The sequence below is a fragment of the Vanellus vanellus genome (genome assembly GCF_965231255.1).
Source record: "Vanellus vanellus genome assembly, chromosome: 10".
Classification (NCBI taxonomy): Eukaryota; Metazoa; Chordata; class Aves; order Charadriiformes; family Charadriidae; genus Vanellus; species Vanellus vanellus.
The window spans coordinates 6,941,083-6,962,389 of record NC_138915.1 but is presented as its reverse complement, the minus strand read 5'-3'; the positions used below and the strand labels follow the sequence as shown (position 1 = coordinate 6,962,389).

Sequence of the window (21,307 nt, the reverse complement as noted above, 5' to 3'; positions counted from 1 at the left end):
ATTTAATAATTTGATCTTACATGTGTTAGGCTGAAAGAGCACTCCAGTGTAGTAGTCATTTGCTACATCTCTTACTGGTGACTAATTAGTGGCTTGTTCCTTGCTTCTTCCCCTACTATAAAACCGTTAAGCAGACACAGGTTATGCAAAGCATACCTGCCTGACTGACGTGTTTGGATTTTGACTGATAGGGAGTGGTTTGGGTTGGCTAGTTGTGCTTTACTCGCACCTAACATGCTGATCTGTTTGCTTTTAAATTAGTGCTAGGCTCCATGCCAAACACATAAAATATCCAACATATCTCAACTTACAGACCTCTGGTATGCTTGAAATGTAAGCCAGCGTCATAGAATTTGCCCGTCTTGGGGAAGCACTTGCCTTGATGGCCTCCTTTCTGATGAGTTCATTGTGCCCGTGTCAAACACAGCTCCATACTTAAATCCCTGAAGTTCACTCGCAGGCCAGAATCTTAGTTCTTCATATTGTGTCCCAGATACATAGTTCAAAACACAAGTATTCAGATCAGAGCTGATGTTCGTTCAGCTGACACAAACATGCTGCGTGCCAGGAAAATATACCCCTCAGAGATCGTTGGTACTCAGCAAGGCAAAAGAAAGCGGGACTGCAAGCAAATGCGCTTTCATTTCTAATAGAAGGTTAACATCCAAGATCTTATCAGGAACATTCAGGAAAAGAGTGATTTACATAAGTGGGTAATTTTTTTTTTCAGTAAGTACTGTGGTGCCAATTACGAGGGCTCACGTGATGCTATAGATAGATGATCCAGGGTGGTCGTTTACTCATTACATTAACGATTGCTGTTACTTAAACGAATAAGTTCAATGATGTAGTCCATGGAATTTCCTCTGGCTGAGCAAACTGCTCAGATGAATTTTGCTTACGTAGACGCGGGACCTTTCATGAGCTTTCACAGATGCAAAAGAGTGAAATGTCCTCTCCACCTGTGTTAGCAGGGTCAGCTGAGAGATGCTTCTATCAGAGGGACGATCTGAGAGGCTGAGATACGGGCTTTGCTTCCCTGGCAGAAGCGTGAAGACACCGGCTGAATTTGTATCTTAATCCAGCTGCAGGGAGGACTGCCTAGAATGTAATTCTGTCTGGGTTGTGTAAAGTACAGAGATAGCATTACAGCCAATAATATTTTCCCTGCTTTGAGGGAAATTGATATTGAATATTTTCCCTCTTTGCAACCTTCAGTCAGCGGAACTCGGAACACTTGCTTCAGCTCAGTGAGTAGCAGTAAGCCGGGCGCTTGTTTTGTTCTAGTTTTATTGGCTGCCTCCAGCCCGGGCGTTTTGCAGACTGTTTAGATGAGGGTTAGCTCTTTTAAATGATCACTATTTTAAGAATAAGCCAGGCAATGACACATTTGAATATTAAGGCCAGGTTTATCCAAGCTTTTCATAGGTGCAGATTAGATTGACTTGTGTGATTGCATTCAAAGACCGGAGCAGCAACCCCTCCCCAGTACACCGCTAAAAGGCACCAAAACGTAATACAGGTCCGTTACATGACCTGGCAAGTACGGGCATTGCTGTGGTGTGACCAGATGCATTTGTAAATCAGTAAGCCAACGTGTTAATAACGTAGTGCAGTGAAGGGACGTATTGCCATCAGAAGAGCTGGCCGCAGAGGCAGTGCTTCCAGAAAAACGCATGCCTTCACATCCAAGGTACGACTAAGAAAAAAGAGGTTTAAAGATCAGATTGGGGTCTGAATGAATTTTTCCCGTTGTCTGTATTTGTGTTAATGACTGTAGAACGAACAAGCTCTGAATTTTCGTAATGGCATTATCAACCTGTTTTGAGGTGATGTCATTGCTGTAATCTTCTAGGAGGATGTCAGTTTTTCTTGTCTTACCTAATATTTTTTGCCTTGATTGTTTGAAGTAGTATAAACCAGCAACAGAGAGCCTTTCCCTCGTGGCTTCTTCACAGACCTGTGATGAATTATCAGTCCCTTAGTCTTTTGGGGTAGACCTGATGCAGACCATAGAAAAACTACGAACCAGAGGTAGTTGCTGTGGCTGGATGGTTTCCTTTGGGGTGGATGAGAAGAGCAGCACCCGTGAGAGTTCGGCACCTTCGGGGTGCTCAGGGGCAAGCAGCACCTCTGGTGAGGCATTCACACGGCGTGTTTACTGGATGGAAACGCTCAGCGTTGCGCTGACGTTTATGCACTGACGTGCATAAAATAGGGAAAATAATTTCCCCATTCGTTACCCAGGCGGCACCCCTGAACCGTCACAGCTTCCATTGTTACGCTCGGGAGAAAGAAAAGTTCACATTTGAAGAGAAAACGGTCTTTTTATTTAAACAATCGCACAGCTTATGTAACAGCTCTCTTAATGGTAAAGTACAGCTGGAGCCTGGAACATGGTGTTTACAGAAATATCACGTAACGGGTAACTATGTAAAATGCCGTAAAGGGCGCTGAAGGCGATAGGCGCGGAGAGGGCCGGGAGGCTGGGCACAGCGGAGGGAGGCCGTGCAGAGGCCAGCGTGCGGCCTTCCTGAAGGCGGGAGGTTTGGCCCACGCTTTTGTAAAGCGAGGGCAGCGGGCTTTGTGAAGGTCGTCAGAGGACTGGCCTAACGAGCCGTCGCGGGAAGGGCAAATGGTACTTCTCAAAGTGGGGAGGGGAGAGGGAGGGGGCCGACAGAGGCGAGCTGGCACAGCACGGGCGGTGGCCGTAGGGAGGATTTCGGGAACTGACAAGGGTGGAGGGGACTGCGACTGTAAAGACGTGGTGTGACAAGGAGAAGCAGGAGACAGAAGTGACGAAGCTCTGGAACTTTTTCACGCTAAGATTACTGTAATTATATTTTCATGCTTAGGAGAAAGGCTGCTGAGTAACCTTGCTCTTCTCTTTCTTGAAATGATAACCACTGACTAATACACACGCATGCGGAAACACACACGCTCACACCCACACCAACATGCAATTGCACAAAATTAGGAAAATTGCCCAGCTTTCTTCTGAGATATTCAAGGTTTGACAAAGCAAGCTCTGACTCTAACAGCGTTAGCTGAAACCGGGTCCATGGCAGTCAACCAACAACATCTGCTTTCCAGTGTGTTCATTTTCACTTATTTCCTTGAGACAATTCATAAGTTTTGTATATGTTATTAGTGAAAAATAGAGCTATGGATTTTTTTAGTGTGTCATGTTTTTTTTATAATATGTTGAACTATTTTGTTCAATTCGGAGTGAAAAAAATAGACTTATGGACTGTTTTCTGTTGTTTACAGCAAGCTCAGGGTTCATACTTAAACATTATATGAATGATGAAACAAAGTTGTAAATATTCGTTATTTAGTGGAATCATTTTTTTAAAAGCCCATCTTTGTACACAAAGCAAGTGTAAATCCCCATTAATGGTATTTATGTTCCTACATCAAAATTCCTCGTTTGCAGCCAACCAAATATCTTGGGCTTAGATCTTCCCCGTACACGTAATGGAATCACAATGCTGTCACAGACATCACAGACAGTTTTGTAAAATACGATGTTAAGGAAGACTGAGTTTATTGTACTATACATATGTAAATGCCTCCCTTTCAGTAGTCTCAGGGGAAAGAAGATGCCAGAAGGAATTCTGAACCAGTGTACATATTAATTGTCACCACCTTTCATGGGATGGTAAAGTGCGTTCATACAAAGAAAAGCATTAAGAATCAAGGAGGCTGCACAGGGAAGGTGAAGGCTTTTGAGTGAGGCTTAAGGAAGTCACGTGGTTAATTGTAATAATCTAACCGCAGTCTAGAAAATCGCACCCTTCCCTTGTTTGTGTCTGTAATGAGGTAATGATGCAGCTCCTCTGGCTTCAGACAGCCCCTACAGATTTACAGCAGCCTACAGAAGATCAGACTGCAGCACAAGTTCTTTGTTATCGGTGTACCCCTACAATGATATCCGAGTTCAGAATAGCTACTGGTATGATTTGAAGCAGTGAATGTGTTGTTCCGCTGTAGCTCAAACTCCTTTCAGTTTCAGAAGCGTAGGGGACTGGTTATCACTGGGCACAACTAATTGATTGTTGATCCTGTGTGTTTATGCGTTTGTGTGTGTGAGGACATTCTGAGCTTCTGAAATCTGGCTGTGGATAAGAAATCCATGGTTTGACTGAATGATTGGACTGAAAGATTTGCAAGTAAATTACCTGGACAGAAACACAGCTCCCATGGATGTTTCCGTACAGAGACTCCACTGGAAACCACTGTGTGTGCTTGAAGTAGGTGACCTCTCTCTCTGATTGGCATCCGCCCAGATTTAAAACAATTAGAACTATGCAAAATTTTTAATTTCCTGAATCAAAACAGATAATTCACCGAATTCCCAGCTACGCACTATAATAAAGGGATGCAAATCAATTTCTGATGGCTCCTACATAGCATGACGTGAAGGAGATGACCGTTCCCAGTTCCACCACCTTTTGCTTGGGGACTTGAGTTCGGTCTGCTGCCCAGACACGGCTGTTCACAAGAAATGAAAAGCTGTTTGCTTGTTTAAGTTCCCACTGTGCAGTCTTTGGTCATTCTGTGCTGCTTCTCTCCTCTGTTGAGGCTGCTAAATGAGTTGGTATTACCTTAATGAAAGCATTGAAAGTGTGGTTAATGCTGCTAGACTCCATATTTAAAAACATTTTTTGAAATCAAAGTGAGTATCAGTAAAATATTCTCCTGTGGTTTGTGGCTCCGATAACCAGTGCAATGACTTAATTGGCATTCTTGTGCGGCACTTGGATCTTTGCCAGTTAATGACCCATTGCTGCAGTCTGCACGGGCCAATTACCCCTTCTGTCCGGCTCTTCAAGCTGATGGACTTTTGCCCAAGTAATGGCTGCAGGCTCCTATTCTCAGCTGGCACGGACCCCAGCACGACCATAAACATCCCTGAGAGGATCATAATATGATATATTGGACAGATTCTGATACGCCTCACAGTAATATACCGCCGAGCAATTCTGCTGAAGTCAGTGACTTTGGCAGTGGTGTAGCTGAAAGAAGAAACTGGTCCCTACACTGTTGCTTTCGCAAGTAATGAAGCACTTGCAGGCTGTTAGCTAGTCCATGTCCCTTTAGGTGATGCAAGTTTTTGTGAACCCTTTGTCAAACATTCAACGTAGTTTTTTATTTTTGTTCTGTTTTTAAATGGTTGCATTGTCTCTTCCCCCTATAGGATTTTCCATTCTTCAGGCGATTATGGAAGCAGCAGTACAGAACAACTGGCAAGTGACAGCCAGATCTGTAGGAAGCATAAAGGATGTTCAAGAGTTCAGAAGAATTATAGAGGAGATGGACAGGCGGCAAGAAAAGAGATACTTAATTGACTGCGAAGTAGACAGAATCAACACCATTTTGGAACAGGTATACGCATTTCAGAAACTTTTATCTCTCTGTGACAGATGTCATTAACGTTTCCAGAACTGTCTGTTTCTAGAAATTAATTAAATATGCATTGAGATGAGTCCCAACAACTGGCAGTTACCTAGTAAAATTAAAATGCCTCAGTGATGCTTATAGTTGGTGGCAGCACTTATGTGTAACCTATCAGGAAATGCCCCTGTGATATTTTTTCCCAAATGTTAATAATGAATTATTTTTAAGTAGGCTGAGAACCTGAAACCTCAGCTGCCAGAGGAACATTTCTGGCATCAGGGCTACTTGTAAGGACTGCAAGACAGGTGCAGTTTGTTAAGTGGAACATGAAACAAGAAATAAAAAGCCAGTAAAGTAGTTCTGAATCATGTTAAAGAATTCCCAAATGGAAATGTTGCTAATGAAAAATTCAGCTGGTAGTCCAAATGGCTCATTAGCACTTTTTGGTACATAAAGCCCTTCCCCCTGCACAGCCGGTGCTGTTGACAGGCTTGAATTGTAGGTGATGGAGCCTAAACACCTTTATTGGGGAAGATGCACTTTTGGGTGACTGTTTTGCTGTTGCACAGCTTTCCCAGTGTTTGCTTTCTCTCGGAGGAGTGGCCATACCCCCTGGCCATCCCAGGGTGGTACCCAGAACGCCTGTGCCGCTGGCTGTGTGAAGAGGTGTAGTAACAGATACACATCACGGGGAGCAGAAGCAGGACAGGTCCCTGCTGCATGGGCTCACCGCAAAGCTGGTGTTGGTATGGAACCAAATCCATGCTGCTTGTTTATTCGTAGGCATGTGGGAATTCGCTTACATTAAGACTGAAAAACCCTTTGATTATTGCCACTTCATAAATGTAACTGTGGGTTTATAGCATGGAATAGATCAAAAGTAACATTTAAATTTCATGAAGCATTAGCATATCTCTTAGAAATGTTGTATTGTGTACTAGTAGCAAACTGACCTCACTGCCATAAACCCTGGGAAATGCAAAAGCTATATTCACTGAGGAATCTCAAAATATTCAGTGCCTGTCAAGCCTTGATGTGTATCACCCAGGGCCAGTCTGGATCGCTGTAGGCATGGCCAGGTCCCGTAGCTGCTGGCTACAGAGGGCAAGAGGAAGGAGAGAGGTGCTCAAGAGAACATAGCACAAGCCAACGCTGGTCCATAATTCTGAGAGCTAGTGTGCTTGTGATACTAATACGTAGCATTGCATTTTACACTGTATTTTTAGTCAATACGGTGAGTGCTCTCTTTAGGGAAATTCATACAGCAAAGTGAAAGAAACTTCTTTCCCCCTCCTCCCCCCTTCATTTGTTCATGTTCTTGCAAAAGATGCAAAACACCATCCCCACAGCCCACTCTTCAGAAAATGATGCAGGAGAGCACTCCTGAGCCAAGCTTAAATAGCTCTTTGGGCCCACTCTTAGTTGGGGAACAGGCCTTTTGTTTGATCTTTCTAACTCCATTTACATTTTGTTCTCGCTTTTTCTTATACTGTGCGAGTGGGAGAAAAAAAAAAATCAAACCGTTCCAGTGCCTAAAATGAAAGCTATATACCAAGCAAACCATATAGCAAAAAACTGGCGAACTCTTTTCTTCTTCTGCCAGCATTCCAAACCTGGTGACGTGATTTTATCAAATGTTGGATTCGACTTTCTGTCAGTGTGATTAGCAGCTGTGTAACTAAAGATTTGCTGTTGGGGCTCCCAGGTTTCCCCAAACTCTACAGTAGGCTGTAAAGTACTCACTTTTGCATCATTAGATCCTTTCTGTTATCGTTATTGTATTGATAGAGCCTATCTCCGTACTGTTAAATGACTTTTCTTCTGTATTATGCCCGCTGTCCATCTTTCGAACTTTATTCACACAAAATTGTGAAACTGTGACATTTCCATGAAATCTTTATCCTAAATTATCTCAAATATTTCTAAAAGATGTTAAAATTTTCTTGCAGTTAGATTTTAGGACTGTTTCAAGCAGTTTTAGCTAATCAGTTGAACACTATCAGTCCATTGTTTTGCAACCAAATCCTGAAGACATTTTCACACGTAAATACTATGTCATATATGTCACACCATTTATGTAATATGACTATTTCTGCTTAATTTCATTGAAGATACTTATGAGCAAAATTGTTTGAATTTGCAGTATCAAAAATGGATTTAGAACTTTTTATTTAGGAAACAAAGCTAGATAGTAAAGCAAACTAAAGATACCCTCTGAGATAAATGCTCTAGTGCTAATCATGTCTTTTTAGCAGTCTAACAAGAAGAGTCCAGTTATGCAGCACTTTTTTATGAGCATTGTCCCATTTATTTCACTGGAACCATTTACTTGACAAAGAATTGCCCAAGTAGATCTCAGGGTTTTGCCTCTGATGCTAAAAATATCTTCTGGCAACAACTTCCAGAGGTTTTTTTATCTGATACTGAAAAGCAATGACTTAAGTTTCTGCGGGGAAAGTCAGTAATGGTGGACCCCAGGCTGATAGCTGAAGAATTACTGGTTTTAGGCTTTTCCTTCCATCTCCTCTGCTTCCCCTGTTATCTTCTCATAAAGTAGTTAACAAATCTCACAAGTATGTGTGGTACTTAAATCCATCCAGCCAATTTGCTCAAGGGAGTGGTGAGTTGTCTTCTTTATACCCAACTATGTTTGCTAACAGCACATCATTGAGGGGTAAGATAACTCGGGATTTGCATATTTCAAATCTAGCATTTTATTGCAGTTTAGAAAGTCGAATCGGTGCTTTCTTTGGAGTCTAGAAATTCTGCTTGGCTAAAAGGCAGTAACATCTGAGCACATTAACGGCATGCTGACTGCACAACTGCAGGTGGCTTTGAAGAGCTTTTTCTCAGTGAGAGCAAAGGGAAGCCAAGACTCTACCTGTTAAGGCAGAGTACTGTTGGGCAAACTCTGTCCCGCAGAGGGTTGGCATAGGCTGCCTCAGTCCAGCTGCCTTTCCATCCCTCTCCCTTTTTTGGCCTCCTCAGGAGCACATCTTCAAAGGTCAACCCTCCCATCACCATCTGGGAGTGATGTCTCCCTCCAAAGAGAGGGTTTACTGTGGTCACTGTGGGCATGTGTGGCACCTGCCATTTCATTGTCTTAGGGACAACAGCAGCATTTGCCATTGACTCTGGATTTCAGAAGCTTAAATAGGACTTATTCAAGAACAAAAGTCATAGCAGAAATAAACAGACTGTAAACCACTAAACAGTCTACACACGTGCTGAGTTTGCTATCAGACTGTTGGGCTCTTGGCCAGGCCATTCGGCAAGCTCATCGGTTCTCTGCTCCAGAAACCACATATCATGGCTTTTTGTTAGTGCTTGGATTAAATAAGAGTGATGTCTTCCCCTGCGTCAGGCTGGTCAGTGTGTGCGGTTCTCTTCCTTTGATGCTTTTTTCAACCGGTTCAAACCAGGGTATACCTTTCTTCCAAAAGTGTAGGCTTATCTAAAGGCAATTACACATCTAAGGATTTTCTTCAGAACTTCATGTCCTGCTGGAATACTCCAGCAACATACAGACATGGGAGTCAGTGACCTTGAGTATTCCATATGCCTTTAGCATCTGGCACATCTGTACGTCCCTATGTTTCCAAGATCTGAATCCTGTCATATGAAGTATTTCTCTTCTCGGGCTGGCTGGTACCCAGGAAAGGATCTCTCCCAGCTGTCTTCCCCTGGTAGGTAAACGTAAGGTAGGGGAAAGAGGACACCTCAGCTCCTACTCTGCCTGGGTAACCCGTTTTGTGCCAGGTTTCACTCTGCAGCGCATCTGGTTTCATTCCCCTTCCAGAGAATCTTGTGACGAGCTCCGTGTTGTGTCCTAGAGGTGGATATCCTGCCCAAATCAGCTCTGGCCCTGTCTCTTCAGCTGCAGAGTAAGGGGAAGCAGAGAGATTAATAGTCATTCTGTACGTTACCATCTGTTTGTTCACTTGCCCTATAGTTCTATAACCATTGAGCATGTGGATCCATATCCCGCCTTCCACAACAAAACTATATCCAATTTAATCATCTAGTGGCCTCTCAAGCATACAGATAGCAACACTTATGTCATGCAAAATTCATAAGCTCCCCACACTTCTTGTCCCTTGATGCTAAAGTATTCCAGTATTCCTTCACAGATAGGTACAAAATTCTGTTCTCATAAACAGAAGAACATTTTCTTCTGAGAACTAACAGTAAGCTTTAGCCTGTTCAACCGTGTATTTAGAGACATGTTTTTGAGTTAAGAAATATGTTTTTCTTATTCCCAAGATAACAAGCTGTATTTCAAACTAGAGTGGCTTTGTGTCCATTTAGAAGAAAATCTCCTGAGGGAAAATAAGGAGGAAGAAACTCCATTCAGGATCAAAAATGGTGAAACCTTACAAAAGACCTGTTTATTCCAGAGGCTGCATGCTTTTATCAAAAGGGCACTATCTCCAAACATAGTCATAAAGGTTAGGCTCCGAGGCAATCTCTGTACTGAGCAGAGGCATCTCACAAAGCAGAGGCAATATTACAGTAGAGAATGCAGTCCCCAAAATTTTACAAGGACAGTCAAACCGTCAAAGAAGACTTGAAGTAAAGCGAGCGTAGGATCAAGAAGGGTAATCTGATTGACTGAACTCTGTCCATTGCAAGCACTGCCTATGACTTGGCCCGTGAGTCTGAAATCTTGAGATTAGGAAGATGGGCTGCAGGTTTGCAGTACAGCCACCGCTGCATCCCCCTGCAGACCTGTTCAGATCTCAGCGGACTGTGCTCACTGCACGACAGCTTTCACATTTGCGGTGTCATAAGAAATACAAAACTCCAGTATTTGATTGACCAATAGTCATTAAAACCAACAACAATAAGGAAAAATGTAAGTGAAAAAATCAATGCCGCTCTCGTGTAAGCTTCCCGGTTTATGTGTTACATTATAAACAGTGTGGTGTGGGTTTGCCTGTATTCTCTGTAGCAATTAAAAATATAATAACTGCCTATAAACACAGTGGGACGCTCGAAGGAGGAGCAGAGCTATGGGCAGCTTCAGCTTCTGCTTTGCTTATAGCTTCAGCTTCTGCTTTGCTTATGAACCCCAGTGATGCCGTGTCCTCTGAAGGTACTGCGTGCACGGAGCAGAGCCTCCAGAGCAGTGTGCCGCTGCCGCGTCCTCCAGGGCTCGGTGCCACGGCTGTGTCACAGCCCGATTTTTATCCTCTGTGTGGAGGAGGGGGTTCAACTGAGGCTCCGAGAGTGTGTCTGATATGTACGGTGTTGTGTAACGTCACTCAGAAACTGGTACAGTTCATTTTCATGTTTCCAATGAACTAGAAACTTAAAATTTAGGACATTTCTTCATTAGGTGCCCATGAGTATTGTTGAAGCCAGGATCTAAAGCAGAATGAAAGGTCACTCCTTGCCCTTCACATCCAGAGAGTTTCAGCAGCTCGCAGGTCCGTGTGGGTGTGTGGGGAGGAAAGGGGAATTACTTACGTCAGTCAGACCACAGCTAGTGGAAGGTAAGTAAAAAATGAGCGTGTGTCAAAAGCGACCGCTGTATCTGCCTTAAAGGGCCTGCTCCCATCAGCTGTAAAACTAATAAAGGGCCGGAGATGGATTGCTAAAGCAGAGAGAAATAACATCTTGGGTTAACCCGCCCCACATACAGCACGTTTCGCACACACCTAAGGAGAGAATTTCTAGCTTGTAAATAGTAATGTCTCTCCAAAGCCGTCATCCAGACTCCATAAAGCAAGGCAGGTTCCAAATGGCAGGGATTTAACAGAGTATTAGTCATCCTGCAAAATGACTGAGGTAATGGCACACAAAGCTTAAAAGTGTTCAAAATATATTAAAGCACAGTTTTAAATGTATCTGATCAGTAATAATAATAATTAATACAAAATGTCTCACCGTAAACGTGCAAGCTGCTGTATGTAGAAGACCGCTGCCAAGCAGCTCTGGTTTCTTACGCCAGAGGCATATGAACCTGAAGTCACCATTAGAGTTTTCATTTTTCTGTGATAGTAGCAATTACTCATTTTATGTGTAATGATAATTCATGGGATAGAAACGCACACACCGATGCACACACGTGCCTCTGCTTTTAATATTTTGCATACCACAACATTTGTAGTATGCTTTTATGCAGTTCCAGGCATATTTAAATGGCAACCTCTGCATTGCCATTAAAATGTACAGAGAACCAAAATCTTTTCTCAGTTACGCTGCTGCAAGTATAGAGTCAACCATTATCCTGAACATTATTCTGGAGACAATATTTCAATTGATACCATTGTGCTCATAGAGAGATTGTATTTGCTTTGAACTTCAGTTAATAGGTAGCTGTAAAAGCACAATTTGCCGCAGAGTTCACCTTTCTTTGCAGCTTTTCAGTGCACAGAATTTGTGCATGTGTGTTTGCCCTGAGAAAGCCCTCTGAGGGTCCCGCTCATTATTTAGCCTGTGTCCGCATTGTATGAGCTGCTCCTGCAGCTGGTACTAATTGTTACCCTTGTTGACAGTCTCGGTAGAAAAGTTGAGCCTGAGGGCCATTTGCAATAGCCTCTCACTCCTGCATTTGAGGTACTTTGGAAGTAAATGCAGACACTGATGCTTCTCGTGCCATACCTGGACTGTGGGGAGAGGATTTGGTCTTCCATTAGCTGTATTGTTTTTTTTTCTTTCAAAAACAACATTCACAAGAAGTCTTTTAAAGATACAGAGTATTTGAGGGAAAGGGAGAGCTGGCCAGAATTTGCTCAACATGATCTCCTGAGTTTTTTGTCCCACTGTATTTGTCCATCTCCCCATCCCTAATAGCTCTGGGAATCTTTTTCACCTCTTCTAAGCTGGCTGATTTTAAAGTCACTCACTCACACATCTCTCCCAGGTTTTAAAAACCAGTGTTGTGTAGAAGTTGCTTTGTTACAGTCCTAGCATTTAATGTGGTTCTTTCTTCTCCGTATAAAGGATAAACCCTTTCATCTTTGCAGACATTACCTTAATTTCTGCATCTGTCTCTCAAATAGTTTAATGCTTGAAACTCTGCTTCCAACCAAAGGCTTTCCTTAATTAGTTTCCAAGGCAACCATCTTGGCAACAATACAGATGAACCAACTGCAGGGAGAGGACGGAAACACACTATCAAAATGAATAGTAATAGCACAATACCACCGTGCAAACAGGCGTTGTACATCACCAGAGACAGCGTGATAGTTCTGGTGTCTCATAAGTTCATTTACAAGGGAAGAAGTCCTAACTCGGTAAAAGAAAAGCTGCACGAGAGCGTATGTCTTTTTTTCACAGCTGACTAAGCCAGGATTAACGGCTTCGGTGCAGTACAAATCACATATCTGGGAGAGGAAGAGAACCACTGGTGCTTTTCAGGGCCCCGCAGGCACCAAGATGTTCCCAAGTGCATTTCGTAGAATACTCTTACACCGCGGTTCAAATAGCAAGATTTTCGGAGTTGGGGACCACCCTGCTGGGCTTTTTTAGCCCAGATGCTGGTGGTACAGTTTGTAAGACACTACCACCTGATAGCTACAGCCTTGCAGGGGGAAGGCGTGATCCAGAGCTGTGATGCATTTGCTCTGGGCTACAGATGGATTTGGATCAGGTCATGATACGGCAAAGTACCATCCTGGTGCAAATCACTCACTGCTTGTAATTATACGTTCATACGTGATCCCTGTCTCTTATCCCACCTTCATACCAGTGCAATTCCACTGGCCTCTGTGGAGCGGAGTAAAGCTACGAGAGGTAGCCTGCGCTAAATTTCAGGCCCTGTAAGTCGTCAACTAAAACTCAAATACAAACTCATCCCACAGTATTCAACCAGTAATATGGAAAACAGCGTAGCAATTTTAGAGGAAGTTAATGTTCCCAGGCTTAAAAAAAGCCCATGTTACTAAACTAAGTGTATTTGTGTCCCACCGTGGGCATGCATGTTTTGGTATAATGGCATATGTACTACTGGAAGCTCAGTCTTCCAAAACATCTAATGAATAAAATTATCACCAATATACATAGATCCTTAAAAATACCCTGAGTATCTTCTATCCTGGGAGAATGCATGGAAAGAATCAGAAAGGAAAAATATTGCTATAACTTTATTCTCTCATATGAGTAAAATGCCCTCCCCTGCTGCATAGACTAAGTGTAGTAAAAATAGGTTAACTCTTTGTAATCTCTTTTGGTTCATGGTTTATGCACCAAGTTATACGGGGAATATTACAGAGCGCTGTTTATAGTGAAGCAGAATAAACCTTTCAAACTCCTTCAAAGCATTGAAAAGAGCAAATTGAATGCAATTCTAGTCACAGTAAAATTCCTTTTATAATAAAAGGTATAAGAAAAAGTAACCTTGTTTTTCATAGAGGAGGTTGCACTGATTTTTTTTTCCTTTCTTTCATAGGGTATTTTAAAAGGAAAAGAAACGTTCAAAAGGGAAAAAACCCAAAGAATGGCTACTATTCAGTATTTTTCAGTCTGCTTGAAGGCAGTGCTCTGCAGTACAAAACCCATTCCAAAAGATTCTCATGTGAGCCTTGGGACTGAATTACTGCGACACTTCTGGGTTATATCCAAATAATAGTTTGAAGTGATCCTGACATGCAGTAATGGTTTATATAAGCAGAATTCTGTTTCCAAGGACTCTTGTTCAATTCCCGGGAGTAATAGTGGGATTTTAGTCTGACATGCTGATGGGAGGTGTGGAGAAAATGGGAAATTTATATATTTTTAAAATTAAAACTCCCTGCCTCAGTTTACCTAATTTCTTCCTCTCTTCCCCCAACAGATATACATCCTTTTATATTTTGAGCAGCTAAGACTGAAGGAGTTTCATTTTCCCTGTGGGTTATGAGAAGAAGAAATGAACATTGTTTATGTTTATTTGTGATTGCAAGAGTGTACTCTTAAGAACATTCAACATGCAGTTTCACAGTATTGAAAGCCTAAAAGGACAGTTAGAGATCATCTCCTGTGTCACAGGGATTAGGCACACGATGCAAAGATCATTAACAAGCAGTTCTTTAATGATGTGGATATGCCTTCAAACTGTACGACAGTGCTGAAGCATTTGTGATTCCTGCATAAGGTTTGGAAAACTAAGGATAAGTGTAAGATTACTGTTATTAATAGTCTTTGTGAAAGTGACTTCAGGTGGTGTGAAACTTAGCAAAGGGTGCTAGTCTGGCAATCAGTTTTGATGGTGCTCATTTTGATATACCTGATGTGGACTTGTAGGTCTCCAGCGACAGTATCCGCAAGAGCCGAGAAGCAAGGAGGCAGCGTAAGTAAAGAGAGCATACATGAAGTTGGAAATGAGGATGTTATTGTGATGGGACCATGTTACGTGGGATAGGAGCTGGTTGCATGGTAGACTGAAGGAAATTTAACTATGAATGTTACTAGGGAAAGGCAATCAACTCTAGTAGTATAGCCAGGTGCACTCGCTTGTTTGCTTAACTTTTCTGAGCTAAGAATTGACTAATAAATAATGGTGTCTTTTGAAAAGGTGGCCGTGTGTCAGTGAAAAGCATGTGATGGTTATCAAGAAGCTTACCCATCTGAGCAGTTAGCATAAATTCCTATTCTTTGGGGCTCTCTAGAGTATTGGAGCAGAGATAGCAGCTGTACCCGTTTGTTCTCAGGTTAGCAAAACCTTGGAGGTGGTGACCTTGGGCTGAAGCAGCGTTAAGATGTATTTCCACAGGGCCTTGACTGATGAACAGGAGTGGTCCTTGGTGTAGTGAGATACAAGATAGATGAATATTTTGCAATTTATCAGAAGCAGTAGGAAGACAGAATACAGCGAGGATCTTTCTCAGTGTACCTATCCTATCAGTTTCCCTGGGCTCTTTGGAAGATCCATGTTGAGAAACAGAAGTTGCAGAGTCCCAAATACTCTTCCAAATCAGTTATCTTAAAAAAAAAAATTCAAACTTTTATGAAAACGCTGAATCAAAAAGCTTCAGATGCAACATCATACCAAAAAATTCTGTCAGATCAGAGAACATAACCCAAATCCCTCCATGTCGTTGTTGCTGACCTTCTGGTAGTGTCTGACCTGAGAAGGGTTACAGCCAAGAAAGAGGGAGGAAGACAACACTGAGCCAGCAGATCTAGAAGATGAAACCAATGAGCAGAGTGCTGTAGCATGGTTTGTCAGTGTTGAATTAAAGCAATTCTGACACTCAACGCAGAAAGCTTACTGTGATTTGAAATTTCCTGGACACATTTGTTTTTCAGTTGTTTTTTATGAGGTCTGAAGTCTCTGTGTGAAATTGCAGGTGAGTTTTGAACTTAAGATTTCACAGGGGCTTGAGAAAGTACTGGAACCTCTGTGAAATTACCTTGGATGTAAAATCACTCCATTAGGAACAGTTTTCAAGGGAGGATCTTTCTCAAAGAGTATACTAGAACTGTGTAGACAATGAAAACGTGTCCTCCTTCCTAAAACGACCTATGTGTGGAAATTACTGCTGCAGAGTAACATATTTAATTAAGTCATTTACTTCCCATAAATACAACTGCAAAAATTTCTTCAGAACTCAACTGGATTTTTACTTTATTAATCTCACTCAAGAAGCTAAGGAATTCACTGATTAAAATTTTCTACAACGCATAAATCTCTTCAAGGAAGCTCTCTGGGAATAAGTATCTCCTCTTGAGAATGTCTTGGCAAAATAAGGGGCAAAGGTTTCGGCAATTTTGAGTATCCCTTTCATACGTTACAAAGGATTTTTTCTATGATTGTAACAACCCCCCATATCTGATCTTGTTTTTAGTGAAATAGCTTCGAGTGATGAAGGGTAGCTTGAGTGTTGATTGATTTTGATGTGAAGGTCTTTGTATTGAAGGACATGACTTGTGAAGAGAGATGCAGTCCTGAGAGAGATAACACTGTTCTCATCTGTCTAAACAAAGAAGAGATTTTGATAAAAGTTTACTTAATGAATTTTATTCAGCTTAAAGAGTAAATAATTGTGATTATGAATGTCAGTTATCAGGGATCATAAAAATTCTTCATCTCTGTGTCCTTCAGGGTCTGATGTTTTGCAGTAGAATATGTTCTGTAACAATAACTGCCAACAGATTAGTTAATCTGACAATATTGCTAACTCACACCAAGAAAAATGAATTTAGGAAAATTGTTTCAGGGCACAGAAAATTCACAGAAAAATTTGTCATCACACTGAAAGAAATGAGGAGAAAGTATCGTGCCCTCAGAACCTATGTTGCAGTTTGTAATTTTTTTCCTAATTTCTAATGTAACCTTTTATGCACAAATTTAATGCATATTCCACTACACAATCTTCAATCAGCAAATGTCAGATTAGTTATGGGAAAAGAAAGTTTAGCCATATGGAGGGAGAATGAAGTGCAATACAGCTTTCAGATGCTGCATTTAATTACCCTCCAAGGACTAACATGCACAGCCATCGTCTATCTGGAGATGGCCTAAAACTAAAATTTCACTCTTGATGTGACTGTCATCAAGGAGAGAGCCAAGGGAGAGAAGGGCACAAGAAGGGGACCAGAAAGCGAAAAACTTTAATAAAATGCTTCAGAGGCATCTCGGATCCCTGCTTCCACCGTGCACCCTTTGTCACCTTCTTTTAGGAGATTCCAGTTCTACAGGAAATTATCTCCTATGAGAGATACATTGCAGAAGATCCAAAAGCTGTTTGAAGAATTTTTTATAAGCCAAAACAAATGATCTTGATACTGTGCTATAGAGGAAAGCAGGATTTCGGTTATGAGGTGTAGTCACAAATGGACAAGGCGGCAGTTGCATGGAAGTAAAATTCTTAGGTCTATATACTGCACAAAAATACAAAATTCAGCAATTGGGACTGTGTATGGATTTGTGACATCCCCTGAAAGACATGAAGCCTCTGAAACTGTGGATGAATTAATCTCAACTATATATGCAGTTATTTTTGTCTGCAACAAATAATACATCTGTAGAATCTTCATCTTAATATTTAATGCAGTCTTCATTTAATATTTAACACAAATTTAATATAGTATTCATTCTTCATATAAATGAAATCATTGTTTACCGCATATTTTACAGCATCCCAATCCCTGATGGCCAGATTCCCATCCCATTAATACTAAGTGAAGAAATAAATTGCCTTCCCTGGGTTTGCACTACAGTTGCAAACATGACGTTTTGACCCTTTGTATGAGAGAAGCCACTTCTATGGAACATGGAAATGGCTTTATTTCAGTGGAATTAAAGACAGGACAATTACCACTTGTTTGGCTGTGACAGACCACCATTAGCCGTGACATATCTTTTGCCACCGCAGGATTGCGGTTCCTTTGGAACCGCATATGGTGGTGCTGGTGGTGCTGGTAGTGTTGGTGTGATTGAAAGAGACAAAATCATGACGCCAAAAAAGCTATTTTTTATAAATTTACTCAGGGAAGATCGAGCCTTGTCTGCTGTTTATAATGCTCAAAGGGAACTCACTCTTTCTGCAGGAGCGTGTGAGTGCGTTGGAAAACAGGGGGGTGGGCACGGCAGTCCTGCAGTAAAATGGATCTACTGAGGTTAGAAGGGATCTCATTTTTACTATGGCATCTGCCTAGATGAGGAAAATCCTGTTCCCATTTCAGGAGAGCTTTTATTTTCTGTTCTCCTCCTCTTTATCCTACTCCTATCTGGAAAATTTACATGACAAGGGGTGACCTGTGCAAAGTAAACATGGTGAGGAAGGATTATGTATGGCTGTCAAACGCTATCGGCCTTTGCCCGCGCGGTGACAGGGTAGAAGGTAACTACGTTGCTGTTAACAGAGCAGTTCCCCAGAGAAGTGAAGTGCGGTGGCTGCAGGCCCCGTGGGCAGCTCCCCCCGCAGCGGGGGTCTACAGGAGTGGGAGGGAGGCCAGGGGGAGCACCGTGTTTCCCAGCTGAAGGGCTTCTTCAGTTTCTTCTTGGCTTGAGCGGTGGAAACAGGGCTGAGTTGCTGTACATTGCAGATGTCACTCAAGATAAGCTAAACGTCCTTGCTCACATACTGACAAGAACTTTTTGAGCCCTGACTTCAGCTTTTATTGAACTAAGCGGACTGTCACCCTGATACTCTGTTCCTCTCCTTTCTTAAGCGTGTCCTGAAGACCGAATTAGGCAGTGCCACCGGTTCAATAGGGTGCTGCATCACAGGGCACAACTTTTCAGTCATTCAATCCAGTATCAGGTAGGAGCTGCTCAGGTCTGAGATAAGCTTTAGGTAACTCCATCCTCAGAATAGAAATGCCGTCAATAGGGATAGAAACCAGGAAACACCTGACCTGATCCCCATTAGAGAAGACAGTGCGCTCCACAGCAATTTAAGCTTGCCAGACAGTTGCTGCCATGCTTCAGGTAGCAAGGACTTGTTACCCGTGTTGTTCCCACAAAGTGCAGTCAACACTCATAGCTGATCCTGGCAATACTGTTGAATTTTTTTTTAGACCTGAGTCCATTTATCGGTTTTGCTTGTTTGCTGCTGGAAAGAATCACGCCGTCGCTTCTGGTGTTTGCACACTGCTTTGAAGGCAAAGGTGTCATAATTGTATTTCTGTAGCAAGGTGTAAAGGCACATTACTGCTCAACTGGAGCTCTCCTGTCCACAGAAACTTACACATATACTTAAAAATCAGTAGAAATGCTTCAAGTTAAATATGGGCTTTTTGCAAAAGTCGAACCCAAATTAATGCATGAATAACCTCAACAAAGAACAAAATCCTTTTTTACTCTGAGCTTATAGGAAATCTCCTTTTTCTTGCTGTCTTTTTAAAACCTAGGAAAGAAGAGTTCTAGAGTTAAACTGCCTCATTGTTCCCAGATATGGTCAAAATGGAAAGACACATTACAGCGGGTCAGATCTCTGCCTGTCGTTCCATTTAAGTGGCATATTTCTGCCACTTGTCAGGTATGAAAAGCACAGTAAAAATCTTTAGACTTTCTTTGTGGCAATACTGCCTCTCAGCATCAGTATTTTATGTTATGGAAAGAACTAACAGACTCATAAAATATCGGGGGGTTGAGCTGTAGATGAGGTAGTTTGTACTTCTGTGATCTGATTTTTGTTCTTTCTTTTTTCATTTGTAAATAAAGGATGATAAATAACTTTGATTAGACTGACCAGATGGCAGTGGATTCAAATGAAGGGAAGATGAGCTGCGAACAGGTATTAATTGGACAGGGTAGTTTTCTATTCACTGCTGCCAAAATTGTGATAGCTACTTCTCTAGGTAAAACTGTAAGCATGTCCTCTTGCCTTGTATTTTTCAGTGACTTTTTAAAATCAAAACCTACAGAGGCAGTAAGGTGGATTTAAAAGTGACTGAACTGCTGGGCTTAGGGGGTTGTGGTCAGCAACGCCAAGGCCAGCTGGAGGCTAGTTACTGTTTGGAGTACTAAGGGTACTGGGGCTAATACTGTTTAACCTCTCTATTAATGATCTGAAGGTTATGGGATGGAGTGCACTCTCAGCAAGTTTTCAGGTGATGCCAAATTAGGAGTGTTTGATACACCAGGGGGTTGTGCTGCAGTACTTTAACGGGCTGGTGAAGTGGACAGAGAGGAAACTCATGAAGTTCAACAAAGGGAAATGCAAAGCCCTGCACCCGGGGAAGAATCATAGAAACATAGAATCATTTTGGTTGGAAGAAACCTTTAAGATCATTGAGTCCAACCGTTAACCTCGCACTGCCAAGTTACCACTAAGCCATGTCCCTCGGCGCTACATCTCCCCATCTTTTAAATACCTCCAGGGATGGTGACTCAACCGCTTCCCTGGGCAGCCTGTTCCGATGCTTGATAACCCTTTCAGTGAAGAAATTTTTCCTAATATCTATGCTAAACCTCCCCTGGTGTAACTTGAGGCTGTTTCCTCTTGTCCTATCACTTGTTACTTGGGAGAAGAGACCGACCTCCACCTCGCTACAGCCTCCTTTTAAGGAGCTGTAGAGAGCGAATATCCCCATGCACCAGTACAAACTAGGTGGAGGTTTCCTGGCTGGAAAGCAGCTCTGCAGAGAAGGATCTCAGGGTCCTGGCAGACAAATTGAACACAAGCCAGCACTGCACTCTTGGAGCAAAGGCGGCCAACAGCATCCTGGGCTGCATAGGATTAGCATGGTCAGCGGGTCAATAGAGGTGATCCTTCCCCTCTACCCAGTGCTTGTGAGGCCGCCTCTCAAGTGCCACGTACAGGTCTGGTCTGACTAGTATAGGAAAGATATGGACATCCTGGAGCAAGTCCAGTGAAGGGCCCCTACAACTATTAAGGGACTGGAACATCTGACGCACAAGAAAAGGCTGAGAGAACTTGGGTTGCATAGCCTGGAGAGGAGGAAGCCTGGGGGGGGTGGGGAATTAATAATAGCTGCAAATACCTGATGAGAAGGAATGAGGAAGATAGAGCCACACTCTTCTCAGAGTCTCACTGACTTCCAGAGTCTCAGCAGTGCCCAGTGACAAGACAAGAGGCAGGGGCGCAAACTGAAATGCAGGAAATTCTTTTTAAACCTAAGAAAAATAATATTTACTGTGAGGGTGGTCAGTCAGAATCAAGTTGCCCAAAGAGCTCATGGAATCTCTGTCTTTGGGGATATTCAGAACCCGACTGGGCACGGTCCTGAGCATCCTGCTCCAGCTGCCCCTGCTTTGAACCAGGGGGTCATAATAGACAATCTCCAGAGGCCCCTGCCAGGCTCACCTGGTCTGTGATTTCCTCCATCCATCAAACAAAAGTTATCTTTCCCCTTTATGAATCAGAAACAAACCATTTGGTATTTTTAAAAGACAAAATATGACTGCTCAGTCCCACCTACCAAACTTGCACTGTTCTGCCATCGCTTGATTTCTTTTGAGCCCACAGTGTCTTTTCTTTCGTTAACCCATTCTTTTCCTCTGGTCTGTTGC

General features: G+C 42.4%; 1 protein-coding gene across 2 annotated transcripts in view; it reads left to right on the top strand.

Moving 5' to 3' along the window:
• The window catches only part of GRIA3 (glutamate ionotropic receptor AMPA type subunit 3), a gene marked incomplete at its 3' end in the record, with an annotated part of 157,666 nt that overhangs the window by 66,901 nt on the left and 69,458 nt on the right, over positions 1–21,307 (top strand). For both annotated transcript variants that reach the window (XM_082488327.1, XM_082488328.1), the window contains exon 4: positions 5,201–5,388. In XM_082488327.1, the coding sequence (XP_082344453.1) occupies positions 5,201–5,388 (188 nt within the window). The remainder of the gene's footprint in view (positions 1–5,200; positions 5,389–21,307) is intronic.